Source organism: Acartia tonsa, chromosome 12, assembly GCF_053477335.1.
Source record: "Acartia tonsa isolate MP-2025a chromosome 12, ASM5347733v1, whole genome shotgun sequence".
In the NCBI taxonomy this organism is placed as follows: Eukaryota; Metazoa; Arthropoda; class Copepoda; order Calanoida; family Acartiidae; genus Acartia; species Acartia tonsa.
The window spans coordinates 12,684,742-12,712,729 of NC_137271.1; the positions used below are offsets into that span (position 1 = coordinate 12,684,742).

Sequence of the window (27,988 nt, forward strand, 5' to 3'; positions counted from 1 at the left end):
CTGTCTAAAGTTATCTATCTAAGTATAATAGAGCGGACCGTACGATGCCTCTTCATTCTTTCCCTCTCCGTTAAAATCCCTCTACTTTTATTATAGAGTCTTTGTTAACAGAGATTTCGGGTTTTAAAAAATTAGTAAACTCATTTAATGGCGATTGATGCATAATTTAGCCATTTTTAATTGAAAAATATATAATTATTGTTTTGTTTTTCAGATTTTAAAACATCATAATGTCGTGCTTCTTTGATTTGGCTAGATCAAAACTTCTGCTAACCGATAACTATATTTTTAGTGTACTTTTCAATTCTTAGTTAAGTGATTGTTTTGATTTGAATAATATTAGAGAAAAAATAATATAGTGAAGAAATAAAATCTTTGAAAATTTAACCAAAAAATACGCAAAGGCCTTTGGACAAAAAAATGCGCGAGACTCTAATTTTGTAGCGGGCCTTGAGTGTAATGTAACCTTGCACAGCTAAGCCAAGAGAAGAACAACATATAGCGCCCTTCCACCTCCTCACACCCGCGCGCCCCCACGCCTCAGCCACAACAGCCCCCCAAACCCTTCACCTTACGAAGCACAGCACCCCCCCCCCCCACTCCCTATCCCCTCTCTCTCACAAAAAGAGTGCCCCTTTCAGTCAGTGGAGTAGTGAATGTCGGAGTGTATAGTATTATGACTCTACATAGAATACTGCTACTCTTATTTGAATGATTCTAAACCATATTAATCTATGTATGTATATATCAATATATATGTACATTTTTAAGTGAAGCTTCCCCCCGCAAGTGTGGAATGTGAAGAAAAAAATTTGTGAAATCTAAAAATTAACAGTGAAGTTATTCTAAAAATTACATATACAGTGACTTATCTATCTAAATAAAAGTGAACTTTTAGCGCCAAAATGCCGAAAATTTTTCTGCTCCGGCATGCTCTGGACCAACAATCTTTGTCAATACAAAGATCAGCTAAATCTGTCCAAAATGAGGTAAATATTAAAGGCCATTAGAAGTGCAGCTACTCTGTAAATAGAATATCACTATGTCTGAACGTCTTCTATAGCCTGTCACTTAAGTTATAATGGGGCAAAACCATATTCATAGGCATTATATGATTACTAATTGACCTATCCTTATGTAAAATAGCTTAAAACCTTCTTAAAGGCCAATGAAAGGGTTCCCTGAAATTTGTAGATTAATCAAAATCCTGCCGTTTTTCAGATATTTCATAACACACAAACATCCAGCTTGTATACTATTAAAACAATTAAAGTAATGAATCTAAAAATTCTTACCTATTTATGTTTATTCATTTTAAAAATTTATCCTTTTCATAAAATGAATAAAAAAGATATTTTTATCTAACCGTACCTTCATCATTTTATTTTAAATCTTAAACGTCATTATTTCTATATAAAATTGTATAATACAGTTAAGATTTTGGTGTCTACTGTAGAATAGCTCCCACCATTACCTAAGAATTGTCCCAAATTTTTACTTTTTAGTAAATCAAACTCTAGTGGATATGGTCCTAGAGGTCTATCGGTGGGGTAGAGGGGGGGGGGGAGTCGACCCTTATTCTTTTCTAGGGGCGATATCTCTTGAGAGGGTGGTTAAACCCATGACTACAAATATTAAAGAGAGATAGATAATTTGCTGATAGACCAATCTGTTTCATTTTAGAATCAAAAATTTGTCTCATACGCCTTAAGTTTTGGGGAACATTAATTTTTCTTCCATTTACCTAGGCCTGTCTAGAGCCTTTTAAAATCAAACAACAACGCAAAAAAGTAAAGCAGGTGAAAAAAGACCAATCAGAATTTTCTACTTTGTGTCTTTGGTATTTTCATGCGGCGGTGAAAGTTGAGGGAAAATTTTGGAGCAAGTCCTTATTTCATATTTATATGTATATTGTTGTATAGGGTGATTATAAAAAGGGTATATTTTCCAAATTTTTTCTCTTTTTTGAGACAACAAAGAATAAAAACAAAATACTAATACATAAAAATTCAAATTTTGTCATTTTTTTCAAGATCACCCAGTACATATCATAATATATCTATGTATATTATATGTAGTGGTTTTTACTACATATTAAGAGGCCCTGTGAAAGGTCTAGCTATGGTGAAAGTACCAAAGTCTTTGATTCATCCAGAGATTTGAAAATGGGTGATAAATTAATCTTCCTCCTACGCTGCCATTGGTAGCTAGCAAATTATATGGTGAAGAAAGGCATTTAGATTTTTGTGGGTAAAAGTAGCAAATAACTGTACGTAAACATGCCTAACAAAAATGTATATTGTATTATTTATGATATTTTTTCAATGATACCTACACCATTTAGAGGTAAAATATTGTTTCTTCATGTGAAATATCCTCCCCCGATTTTTGTATTTACTTAAGATTTAATTTCATTCTAATTAAAAGCTTAGCTGTATAAATATTCAAATTTTTATGACATAAATTCATTATATCGTGTTATATTTGTCTTTAATAAAACAAGGTAAATCATCTAAAAAGGAGAGAAAAATAAATTTTATAATCACCTAATAGAAATCACTTTTTAAATGTTATTATCTTGCCTTTTTAACTTATGTATTAACCAAAATTACTATATTAAGTATAACTTTATACTCCTTTATTAGTCCTTTACTTTAAGGCTCTAAAATAAGCATGGACGTTCAGACTACAAAAGAAATTATCAAAATGAAGCTTCGCTACTTTAAAAAAAGATAAAAAAAGTCCAATGTCATAGAAAGGGAAACTTTATCCTTATTTGTTTAATATGTTGATAAGAAAATTAGGCCCGTTATTTAAACATTACCAAGGGCAAAGTATCATTTTTTTTGGACAAAACGACAATTATTTTTTTGTTTTATATAATACTTTTTATATAAAAATGTCCAGAAAGTTAATTAATTTGTATAAAAACTATTTTATTATCATAGCATTTCTTTATTTTTATTTAGCGTTAAAGCAAAAATCAAGCCTTTAGAATTTTATGTATTCTTTGTTTTCTATTATAACTGTTTAAAAAACTCTTTCAGTCAATTTCATGTTTAGAAATTTTCAACTCAGGGTTATCTGTGAATCATAAATTGTATTTTTAGCTGTAATAAAAAGGGAAAGGGGGGTGTTTTTCACCCCCTAAACCCCTCTTTCCATCCCTTCAGCTAAAATGCTGTTGTTTGTCGTTATTATAAAGGGGGAAGAGGAAATGTATAATGGGGAAGAGAAGAGGTTTTATAGGTCCCGTTCTAACATCAAAAACTGGATTTTGTCTCTAACTCTATCTCTCACTCTCACCTCTCTTTCTATCTCTCTCGCTATCTCTCTCTCTCTCCGTGATTGTAGCGCAAGTCGCTCCAAGGTCATATATATATACATGTATAATAATACACACACACACACACACATTCACCCTCCATAATATACAGGGATGAAAGGGACAACATTGGATTGTTACTAGTACCCAAAGTTTTGTAAGTTCTCATTCGTTGCCTAAAAATTATGGGTACTTTTTAAAAAATCCTGATTAGTTGGTACAAAATAGTTGTATCCAAACTTTTCCACCGATGATTTTACTCTACAGAAGAAATAATTATTGAGTGTGTACTCCATTTTTTTGTTCATTGTCTTATCCCTTGAGATCCCTGATAAAATAAAAAGTATGAAGATAAACAAAAATCTTCTAGACAGACACTATAATTAGGGACCTACAACTTTTTTTAGAGGCTTCTAGAAGGACATTTTATGGCTGGGGTTTTTGAAACTTAAACCTAATGGCTTAAACGTTTTTAAAGCCTAATTTCAAGTATATAAAGTACACTTTCATTTATGAAAATCATAAAATAAACAAAAAAATAAATTTTTAAAAAACCTAATTTTTATATTTTTCAGGATATCGATGACACCGATATAATTTCTGGGGGTGGTAGCTCCACCTCTGATATTATAACCCCCAGAGAAAAGGGAACGTCGTCCCCTGGGGGTGTCCTAACCCCCGCCACAACACCAACACCATCAGAAAACTCCACAGCTCCCAAAAAGGAGGAGCCTTTGGAGTTAGTTAAAAATGGTAAGTTTTTTACTATTTCTTAATCTAAATCATAGATTTAATATTTTGATTTTCAAACTCTTTGATGATAATAGTCTTGTGATAAAGATTTTTAGATTTTTTAATAGATAAAAACATAATAATAGATAACTATATCTATAAATAGAATAGAATGTTCAGGGGTATCAGATTTTAAGGGTTTAGATTTGGGGGATGGTGGGTAAATAGGCCGATCAAATGTAAGATAAAACCCTTCAAAGATGATTTCGTTTTGAGATAAAATGTTTTCAAATGCAGCAATGCATATATTATATAAAGAATAATTATTATTACCTAAACTTTTTCACCAATAAAAATTTCTTATTGCTTAAAAGCAAAAGAAATGTTTTGTCTAAAAGTGATCATTTTTACTGATTAAAAGATTAAGGGCGAAAAGTTTTTCTTTAAATAATGATTTTCATCTTAATATAATTGTATATTTTTGAAAAATAAATTTGTTTTAAGGGTTAAACGTGATAACACTTAAAAGATAAGACAAGAAGAATCAAATTGGGGAGAGGGGTTTTCTAAGGTTAGGGTCAAGCTATCTATAAATAGCACAATTTAGGTCAGGGTTAAGTTTAATAAGGAAATTGAAAAATAGGGGATTTGGGAGGTGGGGGGATTATTGCGTATTTTACCCCTCTAATCCCCCTTTACTATTACCACTTTATTGCAATTAAAATTAGAATTTCTTCTGCTGCTGCTGTTATACAATAATTATAGGGGGAGGGGCCCAGTATGACGGAGAAATGGGGTAATTTCCCTGGCCAGGTGAATGCTTAGCGAGCGGTCAGCTTAATTACCTTGCAAGAAAGGGGGGAGGGGGTAAACTTGTATCCAAGCAGATTTTTTACAGGAAATAGGTAAGGGTTGGGTTGGGTTGGCCTCTTTAGGGTAAGATTAATTTCAAAATTTTAATCGTTCAGACTATAATTATATTTTCATAATATGAATTAAGTTTAGGATGAAATATTGTCAGGTAGAAAAATATGTTTCCAATGTACTTTAAAACAAAAATGACAATTATCAAACAATATAGTTTCTTTTTTACCAAAATAATAAAATCTTTTACGTCAAATGGGAAAATAATAACATTTTGTAATGGTTTCATATTATGTGATATTTTTGACATTTTTTAAACGTAAATAAAAAATTGAGGGATTACAGAGAAGGTACTTTAATGATTAAACTTAAAATAACCAGTTATATGTATATGAAAAATATTCTATTGATTTTGCATCATAAAAAATCCTTTTTATAAAATCAGTCTGGAACATTTTTCCATGGGTCAAATTTATTCTCCTATAAGAGAATAAATCATTAAACACACAACTCATGAATTTGTACTAGAGAAAATAAGAGGCAAATAGTTTTTCTTCAAGTTAAACTCTAAAAATAGATTGTAACGGTAAATGTCTCTTGGGTGGGAGATTAAAGAGTCAAATTTAAGAAAACGGACATTTAATTTTCTTCCCATACCTTTATATTATTAATTATGATAATAATTCATTTATTCTCCCTACCCCTTTTTTTATTATTCTGGGGTGTCTATTTAAAGATGCTTTACATTTAAATACAGGCGTCCTTTCATTGCTACTAGAGTTATTTTTTTTATATAGGATTAAACATATAAATAAGTATGTATTTTTAATGGGAATTGGGCAGGAGAGGGTCTTTCTTTAGGTGTAGGGGGTCTGAAAATAGTCTAAATCCTGATGTGGACAATGTTCTTGAGACTATATATACAAACAAACACACATCCAGCTACTTGAGTATTCTTAGCATTGTAAAAACATTATTTTAGCCGTTTTCTTTTCTTTGTCTATTTATAGCACAAACTCTTTATATTCCCATCCCCCCCCCAAAAAAAAATTTCTTAATATTTTAATCAATCAGTTTATCAACGCTCAAAATAGAACATCTAATTAACCTAACCTAAAGGATTAAAACTCAAATTTATACATCTTTGCTCGAATGTGGACCTTTAATTTTTAAATCCCCATGTGAATTTTTATTAATGCAAGAGAAAAATAATAAGATTTAATTTGTTTGAACTTAAACTTTTAAAACAAATGATCAATTATTATTTAATAATTTTATTGCTTAAGCAATACAGTTTGTCCAAATAATAATCATGAAGTTAAAGTCTAAGTATTTTAAAATACATTTATGTAAAACTTTATTTTGTTGAATATGATTTTAAGGAATTATTGACGCTCAATAAAAAATAGAACTAAAAAAAAACTTATTCATATTTTTCATTTTTAATATTGTTTTTTTTTTAATTTTCTATTTGACGTCCATATACAGAGTGAATTTATGCCTAATAATACAAATAATATAAATTGTACAAAATTTTGCGCAGTTTTTTTATTTTATTTTGGTAGGTATAATTTTTAGTTTTATGTAGTAACACATTGTTTTTTTTTAACAATTGCAGACAAACAAACACAAAATTATCCAAAAATTGCGAAGAAAATTTGTACATTTCGTTTTGAATGGTATCTACCTAACTAAAAGACACCACCTTTACTGCCAGCCATAAATTAGGACTTTTAAGATCATCTTTAAATTTTCCAATCAAATTGTTTTGGGGGAAAAAAGTAAATAAAAAAGTTAGACGGGATATAGTAAATTATAGAATAGCTGTGCCGACAAATAAAAGAGTTAAACCATGCTAGCTAGCCATCTCTACCTACTCAACTCATATCCCGTGAAATTGCGTCATTTGGGGCCCTTTTTTATATAGCCCATTTTACATCAGACGTACGTGCCTTAATTGTCATCTGTAAAAAAAATGGTTCATTTTAGGCCTCTGAAAATTCTATACTTTTTTTAAAATTAGAAATAAAAATTGCGTAAAAGTTGATTGGTTATTCAACGAAAATGTCATATTTAGTGATTTGTTGACATAACCTACCAAAATTTCGTTCTTGATAGTTAATATTTCATAGCTACTCAATGCCGGAATACCTATTCAAGCAGAATATTAATTTGATCTCCATTAACACATCCCTATAATTTTGGTTAAATACTAATTTGTTTTTGGAAAAACTTTCTACACGACACATTACATACTAAACTTCTGTAAAAAGCATTTTTCAAAGAATTTTTAAATGCTCACTGATTTTATGTTGGTTGATCAAATTGCTTTGAAGAGGGCAGTGTTTTGTAAAATAGAATGTTAAAATTTATTTTATTAATTTATAACTGTTGTTGTAAATTTTTAGAAGGCAAAGTTTAAGTATAGTTTAAATGGCAGAAAACATAAAAAGAACACAAATTCCAGGGATCTAAAGGGATATGACAATGGTTGATAAATTGATGTACATCCCCAATGACGATACACAAAATTACCCCTTCTGTAGAAACGTTGTGCACTCAACTTAATGAACCAACCAATCAAATTTCCATAAAAGTCCCAAAAGCTAACGAATAAGAAAACGTCATTATTAAACTTTGAGGACTAGTGTAATAAATAGCCCAATGTCCCCTCCTTCCCTGGACAAAACCCCTTTGGTTAGGAAAAGGATGATTACGTTTTTTTCCAGAATGAACAATCCTATCTACTGTTGTTGTTACATATATGAACCTAAATACGTCTTAAAACCCGGAGCTTTCACTTTAAAACTGCGTTCTTCTTTTCGGGGATATTTGTACAGGCTTAGGACAATTGAATTTAAAATTTCTATTACCTCTTGTATTTTTTTGGTTGATTTTAAGGTATAGTGTGCAATTGAGTAAAAACTTATCATTATTTTTTTAGCTTTATTACAGAGAAATGTATGAGATGGATTAATTGATCATTCATTGTGTTATCCCTATATCCCTGGATCGGTTGGTTGGGCGTGTAATTCCACATTTGTCTAGTTATTTGCTACTTTTGTTCAACCATTTTTATAAATAATTTTTTAAACAATTTACAGAAAACTAACATTTGTTCTTACTTATTAGTATAAAGTATTATGGTTTATTTGTCTTTAGCTTAAGATTTCAGTAAATAATGAAATTACTGAGTTCTTCGTTTTTTGGAAGCTTGACATCGGTTTTTGGATGTTTTTAGTCCATTTATACGCCTCCTGCATAACCCTAGATGCTAGGGGAGCAGCAGTTAGTGGATAAATAAAACATATAGTAGCTGAGTTGATAAATAGGTTAAACTATCATATAAAATGCTTACTGCAAATTAAATAAATAACAAGGCATTAAGCTTAGCATAGCTGCTCTATAATCAAATGCCTTTACTGTTCAACAAATAAATGGACTGACAAAAGTTTAGTTAATTCTATCATTCTATCCTAACAATTTGTATCTTACTGTAAAACTCTTCTTTACTATTATTTTTCTTTTTTTATCTATACTGCGCTTCAATGGATACATTTGGCCTTGTTTTTATTTAATGCATTTCTTGGAAATCTTGGAAGAACAGTATTTTTTGCGGTTTATTTTATTTTCTTCCTTCTTCCTATTATTATTTTGAATTCTGCAACAAAAAATCCGTTAAAATTAATATAAAAAAACTTGGTTTTGTGTTTTTAATTAAAGTACTTCAATTCATTTAATGATTTTTTGAAAGTTTTTATAGGTAAATTCAGATTTTCTATCTTTATAGCTGATACATTATAATGATAATTTGCTTGTAATATTTCTATATTAATAAAATAACAACAATTACCAGTAAAAAGTAAATAGATATTTATGAGAACAGAAATGAAACCCTTGAATTTTGTTCTAAAGAAACCTAACCCCCCCCCCCCCCCCCCCCACCTTCTCTTCGCACAGTTTTAAGTTTCAAAGTCAAATTCTTTATGTAAAAGATAGAAAGATAGATGCCCCCCTCCCCATATATACAATTTTCCCTTTACCCAATCTGAAAAAATGAAATTGGAGCTTTTACCCCACCCCAACTTCTAATTCCCCCCCCCCCCCCCAAACCCTAAGATTTCTAATTTGAGAGTACGCACAACAGCTATAGGTTATAGGACAAAACAGCAAAGAAAATAGAGATATAAAAATAATATAATAAAGAAACAAAAAAATATTTTTATATGGATAAAAAAAGATATAAGATTATACTAAAATTAAGTTTCGAATGATGTGCCCCTACTTTCATATTGTGATTATAATTCTTACTGGTGTGCGTGAACGTGTAACTGGTACAATGTCAAGATCACATCGCAACGGTTTTTTTTTTACTGGGCCGTTCTTTCGTTCGGGTGATGGTGGAATTTTTTAAGGTCGGTCCAAATTTTAGAGGGTTATATTACTTTGTGAAGGGGGGGGGGGGGTTGGAAATAAAATTGGGACGTTAAAACAGGATCTAGTGTCTGAATTTTTTTCTTCTGAGAATCTCTGTTAAAATTGACATTTTTTATTTTTCATATTTTAAATGATCCTATTATTAATATTCAACTTTTAGTATAACTAGTGGCTGTGTCCATTGCAGTTAAGGGTATGTATTTTTAGGGGTATATAAGAGACAGAAAATAGTAAAAAAACATCCTAAGGCTTACATCTAAGAATTAAATAGCCGTAAACCATCCCAGGACATATATCAAGCTTACCTAAAATGAAGAACTCAATCAGATAATATGATAATAAGATCAGTTCCAAAAGTTACTTGAATATTTTTCTCCAAAAAATGTACATTTTTAGGGCCGGGAAGTATTTTTTTATGACCGCAATTGTAAAAAAGTATGTAGACCATTTTTTGGACCTGATTTTTTCCCTAAATTAGGGTATTTTGGTTGTACCGTTTTATTTTCAAGTAAAAAGTGTTTCCTGGTAATATATCTTTTTCAAACAAATGTCTTTTTTTGCAGCGCAGCTACTCTGTAAGATTTGTACAAAATTGAAAGTTTTGTTCCAATATTAATGTAAAAGAATGGGGCCACGAGCTATATGTAACTCCACCCACGGGGTGGGGACCCTATGCCGATGTATTGGGCCTTTGGATAACAGCCAATAGCAACGAAAATATAAATACAAAAGTCGTGACAAAAGAGTAGAAAAAAATTGCCTAGCAGACGAAAAGGGTCTCCACCACTTGGGCTGGTAGTTGTGTGGGTTATCCATCTATTATACTTATACATTTATTGTTTAAACGTTATTGCTGCACTACTAAAGGGTCTCCATCACTTTGGCCAGGTAGACGTGTGGGTTATCTATCTATACTTATACATTTATTGTTTAAAAGTTATCGCTGTACTACTTATGGCCATAAATGTCCTTGTTACTTTAGATTTACGTTTTACATTAATAAAACGACGTAGAAAAGACATTTGGTCCTATAAAATGTGTTAAAAAAAACAATTTATAACCACAGTCAAACTAGGGAGCATTTATTTATTACATCAACATAAAACTAATATAATAATTAGAACATAGTAGATATAAGTTTCTAGTAGTAGGCTAAATGATGGCCATGATGTTGACGCAAATATGTCAATAGTAATACTATAGTTCAGTATGTAATGTTTTCATATAGTTAAAAGTTTTATTTAAATTTAAAATTTTATAATCCAAAGAAAATAAAGAGAGAAATAACGTGCCCTTATGTCACATAAATTTATAGATTCATACTATTATTGCTATTCAGTTTTATTTGAAAAATACGTATTTTTTTAGTTTTTACGTACAAAAATTACTTTCCAAAACTTTTTGCGTTCTTTTTTTCTCTTTTTTTGTACATAATATTTGTCAATAAAACCATTTAAATCTTATTCAATTTTTATAGAAAGAAAAAGTACGTTAAATCTATGTTGGTTGACGGATATTAAAAATTAGACAGCTTTCCGCGGAATTAAATGAAAAATTATAAGATTAAAACCAGTCTTGTCAAGGTCCTGACTAACAATTTTGTATTAATCTTATGATTTTTATTTTAATATTCGTGGAAAGTTAAGTGCATTAAGATGCTTTACATGATTTTTCAGTATGGCTTAGAACCTGTGCTTTCCAAGCGGATAATAATCGGTTTTGAAGCCATACTTTATGATTGTGTTATAATCACTATTTTAGCTTACCTACCTACTACTTAACATTTTTTGAACAATAAATTCAGTTTTTTTTTATGTTATTAACGACAATTAAAACAAGTTAACTAGCTAGTAATCTTTTCTTACATGGTTTAAGACGTTTTTGCTTGATTTTATGATATTTAAGTTTGGTGGACACGGTTGTGTGATTTTGACAAAATAACATATGGTACATTTAATACCAAGAACTTTTATCAACAGTCTGCAATCAATTCCGTATATGTTTATAATCAATGCAAATAATCAGATTATGAAAACAGCACAAACAGCCCTTTCCCTTGTAATTTATTATCACCATTAAAAACTACCGACACTTTATTTGCTATTGTGTCTTTTTTGTTATTATATTATGCGATTGCGGGTATGGTAATATGCAGAAGTGAATGATCACAGATTTTTAACAACAGCTAACCATTATCATTTAATTTTCAAGGATTTAAGTTTTAAGGTCATTTTTCAATAATTAAAGTCTGCTACTTATTATCTAAGTAAAAGTACATTTAAATTGCTGTTCTTATTATTCAATTTAAGATTGATTAATATATTCAAATTTTTTTGGAAATCTTGAATAGGAATGGAGGTTGTCTGTTATTACCCTAGTCCCCAAAGTTTTATAATAACGCTTTCTTATTCGATGGCTTAATAACTTTGGGAACTTTTTATTTAACTTTGATTAGTTGTTCATTAAGTTCAGTGTTCACTAATTGTAATGTATAGAAGGGGTAATTTTGTGTTTCAGTATAGGGGATGTACATCAATTTATTGGCTATTGTCTTATCCCATCATATCACTGAATAGAATCAACTAAATTACATCTCTTAAATAGGTTTACATAATTAGGTTGATTCATAAAATGTAATTTTTCCTACAGGATCAATTCTACTATCCTTATAGTTTTCATTAAATGAAAACTATTTCAAATGGTTTAACATTTCATCATATAAGAAAAGGATATAAAAATGATTCATATATCTACTTATGTAAGTTTTTAAGGATTACGAAATTTTAATCAGATTTTTCCCCTCCCCCTTAAGAATCATATGATTCATAGTAATGGACCTTTACATATTATTTGTAAGTCTAAAAAGTTCAATTTATAATTTAAATGTTTTTTTTTTAATTTAAGGAAAAAATGCAAGTTTAAATTCTAAAATTTTCAAGTTTAAATTGTTAAATAGGATACAATGAAATGTAAAACAGGCCTAAAAGGCCTGAAATGCGTATATATATATATGTATATTATAGGCCTACAGCTAGAAGCTATGCCTAGCTAACGGGTTGAAAAAGTATCTATCTATCCTTCCTATGTATGTATATTATAAATTCCGTTATGGTTCGGGGGGCCGGGGATATTTCCCAGTTCTGTGTACATTTGTCTGTGTGTGTGTTTGTGTATGTTCCGTTGCTAGTACATGTTAAAGTTTAAAATTTTGGCATGAAGATACTCGGTTATGCCAGATTAATAGGAACCGCTGTTTCATATGTGTGTGTGTGTGTGTGTGGAGCAGGATAGAACCTTTAGCCTATGCGGAAGCATATTTTTGTGTGAGTGTGTAGATATTTTATGTGTGTGTGTGTGTGTGCGTGTGGCCTTGAAACTAAGAGTGAATGTCCCAGTGTTGGTATTTTTGAGATAGGGGTGGGTTGTGGGGGGGGGGGTGGTAACTATATCCTTTCCCCTTCCTCAATATGGAAATATTTAATACATATCCTTATAGGCCCTGCTCCCCCCCCCCTCCCCCATTTTGTTTTGGGAAAGGTGGGGGGTTAAGGGGTGGGTAAAGGGAAAGGTGCACGAAATATCATAAACGCGCGTTTCACGCACATATGTATATACGTATATATTTGCTTCCTGAACCTGTTTAAGTTGCATGTGTGTGTGTGTGTGTGTGTGCGTGCGTGCGTGAGCGTTATTCCGCTATGGTTGAAGATAAGGGTGCATGCACGCACGTAATTCTAACATTCTACATCTACATATACACAATACATTGATAGATAGATTTTAACATATGTATATAATATTCAATTACCTTTTATAGGACTAAAATATTTCTTAAATTCCTTTTCTATAGATAACTTAAATGATTACCATTTCTTATATTATCACTAAAAATTTACTCAAAAGTTTTGACAAAATGCCTTAAAAACAGTAGTTTTATAAAATTGTTTAATCTTCATTATAATGAACAATAAGCATTACTACTAGAATCTTATATCAACACTATAACGATATTCTAATAATGATATTATGACTACAGTATTCTATTTTTAGTATAGCAGCATAAGGTTGTAAGATAAAAAAATTAAAAATATAATATTTATAATTCTATCATTAAATAATTGCTAAATATGATCAAATGGCTTGAAAAAAAACTTACATAATAATAAACTAATTGATTTAAATATTCAGTTAGTTAGGTAGTCATTCATTGGCAAGTTTGCGTGATTTGTTTGTGTGGGATCTTTTTGTGTAGATTTGTGTGTGTGTGTTTATTTGAAGGTCATGTAGGATTCATCATTTCAAATCAAAATAAGGCATTTTTCATACATATATGTTAGACTTTCGAGTCATCATTATCATCAGAACATAGCAGTGTTGAAATAGATTTGAATTTATAAAAGTATAAATAATGTTGAACATTATATCGACATAAACTGTCAACTATGACAAGTATAGTCAACATAGACACCACTAGTCTAACATGTGTTACATAGTATACCTAGTCTGCCAAAAAATATGTACTATAAATTTATTATATAATTTTTGGTATTAAATTAATGATATATAATTGTCAAATAACTGGATTTAATTAATTTGATATCAGATAATTATCAAAAGCTTCTCTTTTTATAGTTTTAATAAAGATAATTGGATAACACCCCCCTCCCCCCATTATTTTTTATAGAATTGCCCAAAGATAACAAGCTAAACCTATCATAAAAGGTTTACTTATCTTCTCAAATATGCACTTATCTTCAAATTTTAAGATTATATCTAATACACTAGCGACTGAAAACTTTCAACCTAGCGGCTCTGTAATGGAAAGTAGAGGTATGGGGCAGAAAATTAGTTGAAAACCATCCAATGACCTAAAATTAGATAGCTTAAAGTAATTGGCTCTCTGGTTAGTGAAAAATAGCTTTAAACCACCCAAAGACCTAAATTTAGATAGCTTAAAACCAACACAGGACCTATTTGAAACTTCCATAGAATAAAGGGCCTAATCGGATCTGTGGTTAGTTATTTACAACTTTATCTATATGAGCTACTTTGTATTTTGAATTGAACAAAAGAAAGAAAATTTAAAAGACGAGAAAGAGATAAAAGAGAAAAGACCTGTTATTTTTAATTTCAAGGTTTCTCCCAAACAACTTTATATTACCTCACCCCCCCCCCCCTCACCCCCTCTATCACCGTATTTTTATTCATGTCTAGCAATAACGTTGCTTAGATTGTTAAAGAAAATACAGTAGAGCCTAGTAAGTCATTCTTATATAACAGAGAGAAAAGTCATAAAACTTTGTTTGGGAAATGTGATTTTAAATGCAAAAAAAGAAGGGAACATTGGATTGTAAATTATAATAGTCCTCAAGGTTTTAAAAACACGCTTTCTCATTTGTTGGCTTAAATACTTTAGGACTTGATTGAGGTACAAATCAGCTGGGTCCAAACTTTTCCAGTAATATTTGAATTCTACAGAAGGTTTAAAAGTGAGGCTGTAATTTAATTCATCATCCCTCTATCTATGTATATTACAGCAAGGTTCATAAGCTAAACTTAGATAGATATACAATATACATGGTGCATGCCCTAGAGAAAGGACTGGTTCTGTTATTTTGTTTTGTTCCAAACTTTCTCTGGATGTGAAGCTACAGCTTTGCTTAGGGTCTCAAGGCCACATTTTAATTTTTTAGTGTCCCGATAATCATACCAAAAAAATCTTCCAAAACAATAAAAAATTGCTATATAAACATCTAGAAAATACTCAAAAAACCTGTTTCAGTAAAAAAGTTAAGGCAAAAAAATTTTGTGTTGTAAAGAACCTAGTCATTTTTTTGAAAACTTGTTTTTTTTAACAATTTTGAATAAACACCTAATTTTTATCGCCAAGTACCTCAACCACCCCCCCCCCTTCTCTACTCTGTAAAAAATGATTCTTTGTTGGCTACAAAACCATTAGAGCACGATAATATATGAATCACAAAAAGTACGCTCAGACTTTTAGATAGGTTTTTATGGTTTAATACAAATAAAGGTTATTTGTCAACGACTGATTTTTTTAGATGAATCTATTTACATCTATCCTATTATATAGAGCAGTAAGATTTTTTATATCTGTAGCTTAAGATTTTGATAACTACTGATTTGATTGAGTTTTCATTTTGTGGAAGCTTCTTATAGGTTCCTGGGTGGTTTTAGTCTATTAAATTTTTAAAAACTAAGTTTGGTTTTAGACTATTTTCTTACAATTCTTACTCCTTCAAATACAGAGCTCCTAGCGCAACCGCTAGTCTTAGTATATGGTCATATAAATCTTTAATGCGATCTAACTTAATATTTCAAAAAATAAACGATGTTTTCCGAAGAAATTTCTATAAAAATCTTATTGTACTTTAACATTTAACAAAAAATCAAATTCTAATTATTTTATTTCGTCAACATTTTTCTTTTTTTAAATTCTCACAAAAAAAGATAATTCACATTTTAAAAGGGAGTCTTTAAAATTGTATTTTTTTTAGAATAAATGAAACAAAAATTAATTGTTGCATTTTTAAAACTGAAAATGCAATGTTGTTTAGCAAAATTTTCATAAAAATCATTCATCCCAGTGCACGACACCCCCCATTTCAAATTTTTCTCCACCCCCTGCCCCCCCCCCCTCTGTGCAAAAACTAGTCTTGAAAAAGCAACGGTAAAATGAGAAAAAAATTTGCTTTGCAAAAGGTTTGAGAATGGAGAGGGAGAGAAAAAGAAAGAAAGAATGAGAGAGATATAATAATGACTAAGACACAAAAAAATCACCAACCAAACGAATTGTGTACAAAAACATAATAGAAGACAATACAATTTGGTAGAAAATATTAAGAAAAAAATCTTTGTTTTTTTCACATACAGGCGCGTGCATAGATATTTTCAGGGGGGGTTGTTATGGAAATAAATAAAAAAGATGGGAGACCTACCTTGTTAAACATCATTGGAGGGTGTTAACACCCCTCTTTCTTACGTCATTGCAACCATATTTAATATAGAATTAAAATATATATTTGGATATTCATGTTTTTTAGTTGTCTAAGACAATTTAACAATCTCCCACCGTCGAATTAACATTTCCCTCCTATATTCTGGAACTTCAAAAAGTGAACGGTTTTTTCATACATTTCAGCAAAATATTCACTTAGGAAAAAAATGATCTGATAAAAAAATGTTATTTTATTTGTTTAATTCTTTGGATTTTATATATGTAAAGGGTGTTTAAAAAAAAACCAATCGCTCACAATTTGAACCACCATAAGTACTTCAAATCTTGGAGATAGACCCCATAATGTTTAGAGTTTTTGATGGGGCATGTAAAAACCTTTCTTTAGACACCTTAAACAGGTTTCTACCTCAATCCTAGCCGATTTGGGATAAAAAAAGGCAGACCCATCCAACGTTGAAGCATGGCGGCTCTGTTGAAATCTAGTTCTTGATGTTTGTCAGGTCTTTCTTTTTGATGCCAAATTGGCTAGGATTATGTTAGAAACCTTGTTAAGGTGTCTAGAGAAAGGTCTTTACATGCCCCATCAAAAACCCCAAACATTATGGGGTCTATCTACAAGATTTCAAGTTCTTAAGACGGTTTGTTCTTTTTTTAAAGAGACAAATTTGTCTTAATTTTATTATAAAATATGCACTTTCGGCGTAGGGCAAATTTCTCTGCAAGGGCTAGGTTTCGAGCTCTAGAGCTCTGGAAGGGAGAGTAGATTTAAAATTCAATAATGTTTTATTATTGTCATTGCTTGGGCATGAATTGTACTATCTTTTATTAGTTTTGGACCAAAACTGTAAGGTTTATATTGAAAAAAGTGAAGCGATTGGTTTTTATTTAAACACCCTTTATATATAAAAATTTTAGCTTTTTTTGCTAGGTATTTAATATTTTTGTTGCATTTTTGCAACACTATTAAAAAAAGTGTGGATGCCTGGGGGCCTGTATTAAAGTCAAAGTCACTCAAGCCCTGCCACACTAGCGGGCTGATCCACTCCTTCCCCCCCCCCCTTTTTTTTAAAGAAGAGTGCTGCTGTCAACCAGTTTTATGGTTGTATGTGACGGGGGAGGGGGGAGAGGGTAGAGGGGGTACTGCCCGCTAGCTGTGAAAAAACCCCACCTTTACCGACGTTAAAAAAGTAAATTGGTTAAGACAACAATCATAGAACCATCTGTAGCGTTTTTTGTTACATTTTTAATTCTTTAAAAAGCTTAAGAAATCTTTCATGATCCATGTTTAAATATGGATAGCTAGATAGATAGAAAGGCAGACAAATATTAAAATTATATAACATAAAGACAAACATATACATAGAATTAAAAAACGTTTAGGTATCTCTTGAATTCAATAGAAACAATTTTCCAATCAGACAATTTTAATTTCAAATTAAATTCTATCTATTTAAAGCTGTAAGGTTTAAACATTTACGTAAATATTACTAAATTTTATTTAATGAAAATTTAAATTTAAGAAAGGATTATATATTGACGCATAAGACTGTTTTTAAAAAGTATATCTATACAGAAAATTATATAAATAACATTTTAAACATAAATATTGGATAAGTAATAAATTATTTCAAAATTCGAATAGAGATTAAATTGCCACCAACTATCAATTTCAATAACAAATTATTTTATTTCAGGTAAGGAAGATGAACAGACAGACATCCAGGTTGCTGCTCCAGCACCGGCTCCAAGACCTGGATTTAGAACCTTGGCGGCCAGAAAAGCATATGATGAACCCTTGGACATTTCCATTGAAAGGAAGGCTGCAGAATCTAGGTATTCAGATGAAGGTTCCATGAGCCCAGGATCCTGCCTGTTGTCCACCACACAAGAGGACAAACCTGTCAACCTGGTTGTGCCCAAGCGTCCTCATTGGAACCAGCCTGTCCAAAGTGGACCTATATCTAAGCTGGCGCCTCCCCCGCCCTCCATCAAGCCTATGGTGCCGCTTCCAGCGCCCTCCCTCGGCCCTCCCCAGGTGATGACCCCCTGGCAACAACTGCAGGACAAACCGATGGATTTCTCCACCAAGCGGCCAATTTTTGCACCACTTTCAGTCAGCCCCCCAAGGGGGCCCAGAGAGGTGCCCTCACACCATCGCCGCCCCCCTCCAGCCCACCCTCGCAGACTGCCGTCGCGCGAGGCAATTTTCCACCGCAACTTACTTGTGCTTATCCTCAGAAAAATCCGTGAAAATCCTGAGCATGGACGCGCTATTGTTCGCATGCTGATGCATGTGTGCCGGCTGCAGGCAAGGGCAGCCGCTGGCGGCCAGCAGGGTCAACAAAACGCCAACGGCGGCCAAGGAGGTGCAAGTTCAAGGCCTGCCGCCGCAGGTGGTGGAAATACGTATAGCAGTGGTGGCAGCCAAAACGGTGGCTCTACCAACTTTTCTGGATTTGGAAACAGCAATGGCAGCACAAGTTCCGGGGGCAGCAGCAGCGGTGGCAGCCCGCATTCTGTCCGCAGCAACAGCACTGAAAACGATGATACCCTGTTCGACCCCAACCTGGAGTTTGCCAGCCTGGATTTCGACCTGACCGTCACCAAGAAGTGGCTGAATGAAAATCCTGACTTTAATCCTCTCAAAATTTTGGACAACATCAACTTAAAGAGTGCTTTTACAAATTCCGGGGCTATTGAGTCGGTGCCCAAACCGCCGCCTGATTCGTCCATTGACCGCGACACCGCCAACATCCTGCAGCTGGCCGTTCCGGTGCCTGATCCGTCGGCCACGTTTCTCGACATCGGCACCGACTTCGGCCCCATGAGCATGTACGAAGACGACCCGTTCAACTTGGAGCAAGTGAATCCATCTAATTTTATCCTGCCAGAATCGAACCCATCACCGCTGCAGCCCAGCTTAACATCCACAAGCAGTTTAAGCTCGCCCAGCGGGAGCAGCTCATCGGCCCAGTCGCCGAACGGCTCAACGTTTGAACAGCTGAAACCTGCCGCAATTTTGCTACCCCATGCGCTTGCTAACCGCGTTCATCACCACAACCTACAAGAACATCACTCGCTGCAGTCGCAGCAGCAAAGCGCTTACGCCTCCCTGATGGCCGAATCCGTGGCCGCCAGCAGTCATTGGAACAACAGCAGCCAAAACCAGCAGCCGCAAATTAAGATGGAGCCTGTGTTCATCAAGGAAGAGCCCATCCATATGCATCACAGTATAGGACATCTTGGCGGCCCCTCAAGTCTTGCCGACCCCTTGACCGACATGAGCCCACTATCCCCAATGGACCGTATGCCTGGGACCCCGGGCAAGGGGAGAAAACGGTCATATTCCACCACAGAAGAAGAAGATTTGACAAGTGTTCCCTCACTGCAAATGAGAATTCAAATTTTACAACAGCGGGTAAGTTCAAATTTCTTTTTATCTGTCTTTTGAAATATCTTGGTATTAATTATATTCTTTTTCTTTAAAACATTTTATAATAATTAAATTTACTTAAGAATTAAAAATTAAATAATTTATTTTATTTTCTAATATAATTTAATTAAAATTTTATGAAAAGATGTCACACTTTTAGATGCTATCGTCATTTTTTTTACTAAACTTATTTTATTTTGTATATAGATATAATTATAGAATAGTGCTCTAGATAGAAGTGTAAATATATCAACGTCAAAATTTAAATTTCTTTGTGTAAAATTAATTTTCTTTGGTTTATTAGTGGTGATGCTACTCTATAATTTACTAACCTATTAGGGAAATATGCTATAGCTGCTACTTAAGATAGACAGCTGAAATTTTAGGGAAGATTCATAGTATCTGTTAGTATGTCTGTCTGTCTGTTATTTATTGTTCCTAACCTTGCTTTATGAGGTTTCGTAATTTTCATTTAGTTTTACATATTCTCTATTTCTTTTACTTTTTATGACAAAGAACATTTGCTCTGTTACTCACTTTGTCTGTTCGTGCATCTATGGTATATGTATAAATCTCCTCTTGAAAATATACAAATAAATCAAATATGTTTACTAACCGTCTAATAGATCTTAAATAACACATATCTCTCTATTTAGTTCGGAATACCCAAAGACGCGCCGCTGGAGTTAATCAACGGCGGTCACGGCATCAAGAACCCGATGGCGAGTGACTCGCCGGACAGAATTGAGAAGCTGCCGCCCATCCGCTCCGAGAACGACCCGAACAAGATGGCGTGCCGTGTGTGCGGCAAGGCATTCACCCTTCAGCGCCTCCTGAACAGACACATGAAGTGTCATAGTGATACAAAGAGATATTTGTGTACTTTCTGTGGCAAAGGATTTAATGATACCTTTGACCTGAAACGTCACACCAGGACCCATACAGGTAAAGTATTGAATATCATTCTTCTCAAGGATCTAAAGGGATAAGACAATGGCCGATTGATTGATGTAAATCCTAAATTTCTTATTCTGTAGATTACAATTAATTGTTGAAACTTTGCACACTCCACTATATGAACCTAACAATCAAAATTAATAAAAGTCCCTAAAAGTTATTGAGAAAACGTTGATATATAAACTTTAGGGACTAGTGTAATAAACAGCCAAATGTCCCCTATGTATAATGTATAAAATATTCTTTTTTCTATTTTTATCTATTCTAAAATTTATAAACAATAAACAAATTATATTTGTATTTTAAGGAAAAAAATATTGATATCAATTTATAAATAATTTGGTAATGAATATTCTGCATTCTTTCTTAAAAAAAAGTATGGCTCTCTTGACGTCATTTTGACGTCATTTTCGTATTTTTCATTTTTAAGATGCGGCGTAATATAAAAAGTTCAGGTTCCGTGATAAATAAGTTTATTTAAGATGGTTTTAAATAAAATATAAAAAAATATGTACCTTGAAAACCAAAATCTTTTCACATGAAACGTTCATTGGTCTTTTCCAGGATTATTGACAGACCGACGGACATTGTATGTTATAAACTAGATGTTCATTAGGGCGTTGCTACAAAAGACCAACTCAACAAAAGATCAACACCTACAAAATACCAACTCTACAAAAGACCAACTCTAGGTGTTAGTCTTTTGTAGAGTTGGTCTTTTGTAGGTGTTGGTCTTTTGTAGCAACTACTTGTTGGTCTTTTTTAGTGTTGGTCTTTTGTAGCAACGCCGTTCATTAGTACAGGGTATCTTCACATAATATTTCAGCAGCCGATAATTACACCATTTTTGACGGACGAACGGATATTTCAAATTATTGAGAATCTTCGCTACTTAAGACCTTAAGAGTATTTATTTTTAAATTTGGTGAAAACTTCAAGAAAGGTTGAAAAATTGCGTTTTAATAAACAAAATATGCATAGATCAATATTATTGACGTAGGTAACAATTGTTTGGAAAAAGGTTTCATAATTTTTCATCGCATTTAAAAAATTATTATTTTTGAATAAATTAGAATATTATTAGAAAATCTAATAATAATCTTTTTAATTAAAATACTTATTATTCAATTATTTATTTAATTTCCAAAAATTGATCCAAAATTAGATTTTGATGGTTACTGATAAATTACATTTAATTTTTAATATATTGATTGCATTTTAAAAATTACACTGTAAAAATTTCTTTTTTCTTTATTATTTATTTTTTTAAACAGCTATAAAATTCTATTAATTAACATCTAATTCTTCTAAATTGCGCCTTGCGATAATTAGATTTTTGAAAAATGTTTTTGAAAATGAAATATATTTAGTTTTATATTCTTTCTAAAAGCATGAAAAAAAAATTTTACAGTGTAAATGATAAACTACTACCTAGTATTGAATCCAAAATTTAAAGGAACAAAAACTCTAGTAGGGAAGTAATTTGAGATATTTTTAAACAATCCTATTCCAACTTTTTTTTTATTTTTCACAAAATTGATTCATTTTTGATTGATTGAGGATTGTTTTTTTTATTAATGCTATTTTTTATTAATAAAGTTTTAAAAATTCAAAATATCTTTTATGTTTTTTTTGCTGTCATTGTCTCTAGAAACAGATTAAATTAACAATTAACATTTAAATTTTACATTTTTTTCCTGATTGTTCTTATGACATTTTCAAACAAACTCTATTTGATTGTCTTTAAATTTATTTATCTACCATAGATACAAGGATGGGTATAAGGAAGATAAATAAATCTTCCAAATTTATCAATACACAATGTTTCACATTCTTGTAAAGTGTTACTTCAGAAAAAGATTTCTCGTATTCATTCGAATCCGGTGGATAGGAACCGGTTCTCATCCATACAAAAAAGCTATGTCTAGCATCGTATTATATCCGGCTTTCTACGAATATAAAAATGTACAATCATAAGATTAAAACCAATTATTTTAGCCGGTGCCTTCGGCACCCCGGGGCTAAAAAAACTAGTTTTAATCTTATAATTGTACTTTCTATATCCGCTTATAATACGATGCGAGAAATAACTATTTATCTACCATAGATACAAGGATAGGTATAAGGAAGATAAATAAATCTTCCCAATTTATCAAGTCACAATGTTTCACATTCTTGTAAAGTGTTTCTTTAGAAAAAAAAGATTAAATAAAAAGATATAGATCTAAAAAACAAAAATAGGACAAAGACCAAATTGTGTCAAAAATGATCCATGTGACGTCATAAAAATGAGGGGTTATCCATCTCTTTTTCAGGGGTTTTCTTTCCCACTTCTCCTTCTCATTTTTCTGACGTCACATGGATTATTTTTTACACAATTTGGTCATTGTCAAAATTAGACATTGTTTCTTATAAAATTTTCCATGATTCCGAACCTTTAACTTAAAGGTGCACAATTTTTTTGGGTGAATTTGTAGCTTACTTGAAGATGTAACTAAACTGGAATAATCTGAATATCTATTCGTTTTATAAATAAGATATAGATTTACAAAATATAACATTCGTTACAAACAGACAAACATGCACATTTAGGGTTCCTAAGCAGCATAGTATACGCTGTGAGCTTTGAAAATATCACTAAACTTGCTTGATATTTAAGGTATAGCACATTGTTCTAGCTATAAACCCTCTCTTTTATTCCTCTCACGTCTCTCCTTATCCTAAACTCTTAAAGGTCATTGGTACCGAAAACCAAATCACTATGGTTTTGAAACGTCAATTTGAAAAGTATCTAAAAGTTCAACATTTATTCACTTTTTTTCTCAAGTAACTAAAGAAAAATGTTTTGCCTTATACTATCAAAATACCTTAAAAGTGATCATTATTTGAACAATTTTTTTTGTTTTTCTGACACTTTAAAATGTGTATAGTTAAGCTAAAATTAGTTTGACGTCTATAACTACCAAAGTTATTATATTTTTTTCCACTGTAAATGATAATCTATGACACCGAAGTGACATATGAACACAAGATAGTTGGCGTTATGGCATAAATCTGATTTAAAGCGTTTTTTGTTGGAAGATTCCATATCACAAATACAAGTATGGAAACAGGAAGGTTGAGGGCGGGGATATAGCATCTCATGATACCCATCCTCCCCTCTTACACAATCATCTTATAAACACCTACAGAACTATCCCCCCCCCCCATCCACCCCTTTTACACAATCATCTTTCCTCCGACTGGATGAACGAACGCACCATTAAATGATGTTTATGTTAGTAACCTAAATTGACGACAACTTTACCCCTGTCATAACATCCACATATATTCTATATCCATTATCATATCCCTGCTTCTACTGAATAGGAAGGTTACGCTAGGTCGTAACATAACATTAATCTTTTGGGATAAATCATATATTTTCAAAAATACATCCATTTATTATTCAAAACACATTAAAATTTTGGTATAAATATGAAAATCATGTCATTATGCATAAATAGCGCAGCAATGATAAGCGACAAAATTTAAAGGAAAAGAGAAATAATAAATATAAAATTATGAAATGTTCAGTAAATATAAGTTACATAAGTGTGTGAATGGGCAGAGATCGATGTACTTTGTAAACTAAAGTAGTTTAGCCATATACGGACAAATACACATTCATAGAGTAGCTGCGCTACCAAAAAAAAACATAAAAATAACATTTTTAGAAATCTATGGACCGTTACACTATTATAGCTTTGATAACGCAGCATTCAATAATTAGATAATTAGGTTTTAATCAATATAAAAACATTTTATCCATCTTTGTGTACACTTATAATTATTATTTTTAATGCTTTGTTAAATTATCAAAAACTAAATGTTTGATATAATTGCTTTTGTTTTAAGCGTCTGAAGTTTTATTGGCTTTTGACTTTTATACCATAAAATTTATCAGAGCTGGATCTTTAAATCGTTTTTATGGTGCGCTGAATCGGGGCGATTCAGAGGTGAACCGTAGGTGCGCTGATGGTTTAAAAAAAATGTTTTCTCGATAGTTTTGCAATAAAATATCAAAGTAATTTTAAAAATATCCATTTATTACATATGATTCACCCCAATTTAGCATGAGTGGCATTGCCGCGCCGGTACCGCGCCACTGGCCGCACCAAATCGCCCATGCAAATTCGATTTAAAGATTGGTATTAATAATTTGATGGTGCGCTGAATGAATCGCCCCGGTTTAGATCACCTATAAACGATTTAAAGATCAAGCTCTGGTTATACATTTTATATCTTTCTATCAATCTACTCATCTAGAATCATCTAGCCAACAATATATCATCCATTTATTTTGATCTGATATTTATCTACCTATTAATTAAAAAAAATAAAGTATTTCATGGAGGGAGAGCAAACTGGTACCCAAAGTATTGAATATCATACTGGTACCCAAAGTATTAGAAACAAGCTAATTACTTTGCTCAAACAATTAATTATTTTCATAAATATTGATTGGCTGGATCAAAATAGCAAACTTTTTAATAATAAGTTGTATCTTAAGAGAGTAGTTTTGTTTATCATCATTAGGAATGTACATATATGAATTTAACATCCATTGTCTTATCCCTTAAGATCCCTAAAACTTACAACATCTTTTAGTTATTTAATTCTTTATTACCCTAAATAGTATCTAAAATGTATTAGCTATAATTCGAAATGTCCGCTTGTTTGTTAGACACCATGGGCAAATTTTCTCGGCCCCTATAAATGATAGAAGGCTGAAACTTCTTGGCAATATTCCCATCATTAAGGAGCATAATAAACTATTAAACATCAATGGTGGTCGGACTGCTTTATAGCAGGTTTTTGGCTAATTTTCAATTTTCACACTTTTTTTCTTTCAGGTGTCCGCCCCTACAAATGTAACCTGTGTGAGAAGTCGTTTACCCAGCGCTGTTCCCTGGAGAGTCATTGTCTCAAGGTTCACGGCGTAGCTCATAATTATGAATACAAACAGAGGAGAAGCAAGGTACGTCACGTGATAGTTAGGTTTATTTTCCAGTATCGCTTCGATACCGATTAATATCCGGTGGATAAGAACCGGTTTTCAGCCATACTGAAAATTATGTGAAGCATCGTATTATATCCAGTTTTCTACGAATATAAAAATGTACAAACACACCTGATATTAAAATCAGTTTATTTAAACCGTATGTAAAAGTATCAGGATGAGTATATCTGTCTGTAGCTTAGGTTCTCGCTAACCGCTGGACCGATATGGTTCTCCTTTATAGTGAAGCTTCTTACAGTTTAGGTTAAGGTTAATGAAAATTAAGCAAATCTATCTTATTTGGGAGATAGATATATCTACATAAATGATGCTATCTTTTTTCACAAGCTTCTAATTAAATTAATATTATTCTTTTCAAACAAAAAGTATAAAATTTTAATATGCGTTAAACTTAAATGTTAACTTGTAGGAAATAAATTACCTATAAGTATTCTATCTATCTATCTATAAGTCTATCTAACTATCTATCTATTAAAATAAAATATAGGAAACTAATTTGAAAAAAAAGGCATCCGTTATTAGGAGAACACAATCTGCCAATTAGCTAATCACAATTACGGTTTACTTCCTCACACACGCGTGAGTATACACACACCCACTCACACACACACACATTTCAACTGTTGTCATTCTCCAACATTTTTTTACATTTCATCGCGTTTTTTAAGCCACTTTAAATTCACCAAATCATTGCTCTGTCTGTAGGTAATTCCTATAATTTAACATCTTAATTTTTCAGGTGTATGTTTGCGAGGATTGTGGGCACACTACCAAGGAGCCAGAGGTGCACTATTTGCACCTGAAGGAGCAGCACCCCTACTCCCCGGCCCTCATGAAATTTTATGACAAGCGCCACTTCAAGTTTGCCAACAACAACTTTACCAACATGCTGTTGACGTGCAACTAAGAGGGCTTTAAGTTCAACGACGACTTTTATACTCGTCCAAAACAAAGACGATATTTATTTCAAATAAGACGACATATGTCAAGAAAAGAAAAAAAATAGATTTTACCATGATATTTATTTAGAACTTAAGCTGATAGAGACTTAAGAATTAGTGAGCTATACATACTTAAGGAGGAGAGACAATTGTTAAGTTGTGAATTGTGAACAGAGAACTTACTTCTTAGCTCCCCACCTCATAAAAACCAAATAATGATAAAAATTATATAAAATAATAAATAAAAAAACGTAATTCTTTATATTTTTGTATTGATAAAAGTTTAGCAATGTTAGATCTGGTGAAACTTTACTGCCAGATTTTTCAGTTGAAATAGTTCTGCAAAAATCTTGATTTGAAATCAGATTTGGTGGGCTATGATATTTTTAAAAGCATTTTTTCTACCCATTTTCTACTTTTATATTTTTTCCTACTACTATACATTTTTTTTACATTTATACAAACAGATTAGATACCTTTTCAGATGTAGTTTTGATATGTTTTTTTTTCTATATAACTTTGTTAGATTTATATTGTAGTATATTTATGTAATGTTGTATATTTTTTTTGTCAAAAATGTGTATTTTTTTGCTAAAAATATGCAGCAATGAGCATATATACAAAACCAGCTCAAATTGCATTTTAAAAAATCTTTTTTGCCTCAATATTTTTATACAAAATAAACTTTCATTAACTGGGCATAAATAAATTTTGATACAAAAATAGAAATGTTGTGAGTATAAATATTTTTTTAATAAATACACTACTCCACTCTTTATAAATATATATAAAAATGAATTATTACTATACCTAATTATGTTGTAGCTGCGCTACTGTTGTAAGAATATGAACTTGTGTGTATAAAAGTGTATAATTTCTGTGATAGAAAAATAACTTTTCATTTTAAAATATTGAATTTCCTTATATTCAAGTTTTTTTCCCTATTTTTTTATGTAAAAAACATTCAATCCTTTTTATATGCTAAACCTATTAATTATTTTTTTCTCTGTGATATAGTCTCCTTAATATTCTAACCTTTAATTAGGTTAAAATTAAAAAGAATTACCATTATTTATGGTCCTAGGTCAAACGTAGCAGTGACAAACGTCGGAGTAGACACTTTACCTTACCTATTATAAACCATCTTATATGTTTTTAAATGTCTAACCCCTGCGGAAAGCTTATTTGTTTATTAATATCTTAACCTAACCTGTTTTTAATTAACTTTATATTTTTTGCCACTCCTGCGTTTGTCACT

The 27,988-nt window shown here is 31.7% G+C and overlaps 1 protein-coding gene across 1 annotated transcript; it reads left to right on the forward strand.

Annotated features, from left to right (window-relative positions):
* The first annotated feature begins 212 nt into the window (after positions 1 to 212).
* On the forward strand, positions 213 to 27,886 carry LOC145334523 (uncharacterized). The gene is made up of 6 exons (XM_080179981.1): positions 213 to 989; positions 3,901 to 4,078; positions 18,032 to 19,755; positions 20,427 to 20,715; positions 25,623 to 25,747; positions 26,529 to 27,886. The coding sequence occupies exons 1-6, from the start codon at positions 906 to 908 to the stop codon at positions 26,694 to 26,696; spliced, it is 2,568 nt and encodes an 855-aa protein (XP_080036107.1). The 5' UTR covers positions 213 to 905; the 3' UTR covers positions 26,697 to 27,886.
* Positions 27,887 to 27,988: the final 102 nt, after the last annotated feature.

Excerpts from the sequence above, each read along its gene's own strand:
- LOC145334523 (XM_080179981.1), top strand. The coding sequence starts at position 906 with ATGCCGAAAATTTTTCTGCTCCGGCATGCTCTGGACCAACAATCTTTG. Across the intron at positions 4,079-18,031 it reads TTTGGAGTTAGTTAAAAATG|GTAAGGAAGATGAACAGACA; the intron begins GTAAGTTTTTTA and ends ATTTTATTTCAG. Across the intron at positions 19,756-20,426 it reads TTCAAATTTTACAACAGCGG|TTCGGAATACCCAAAGACGC; the intron begins GTAAGTTCAAAT and ends CTCTCTATTTAG.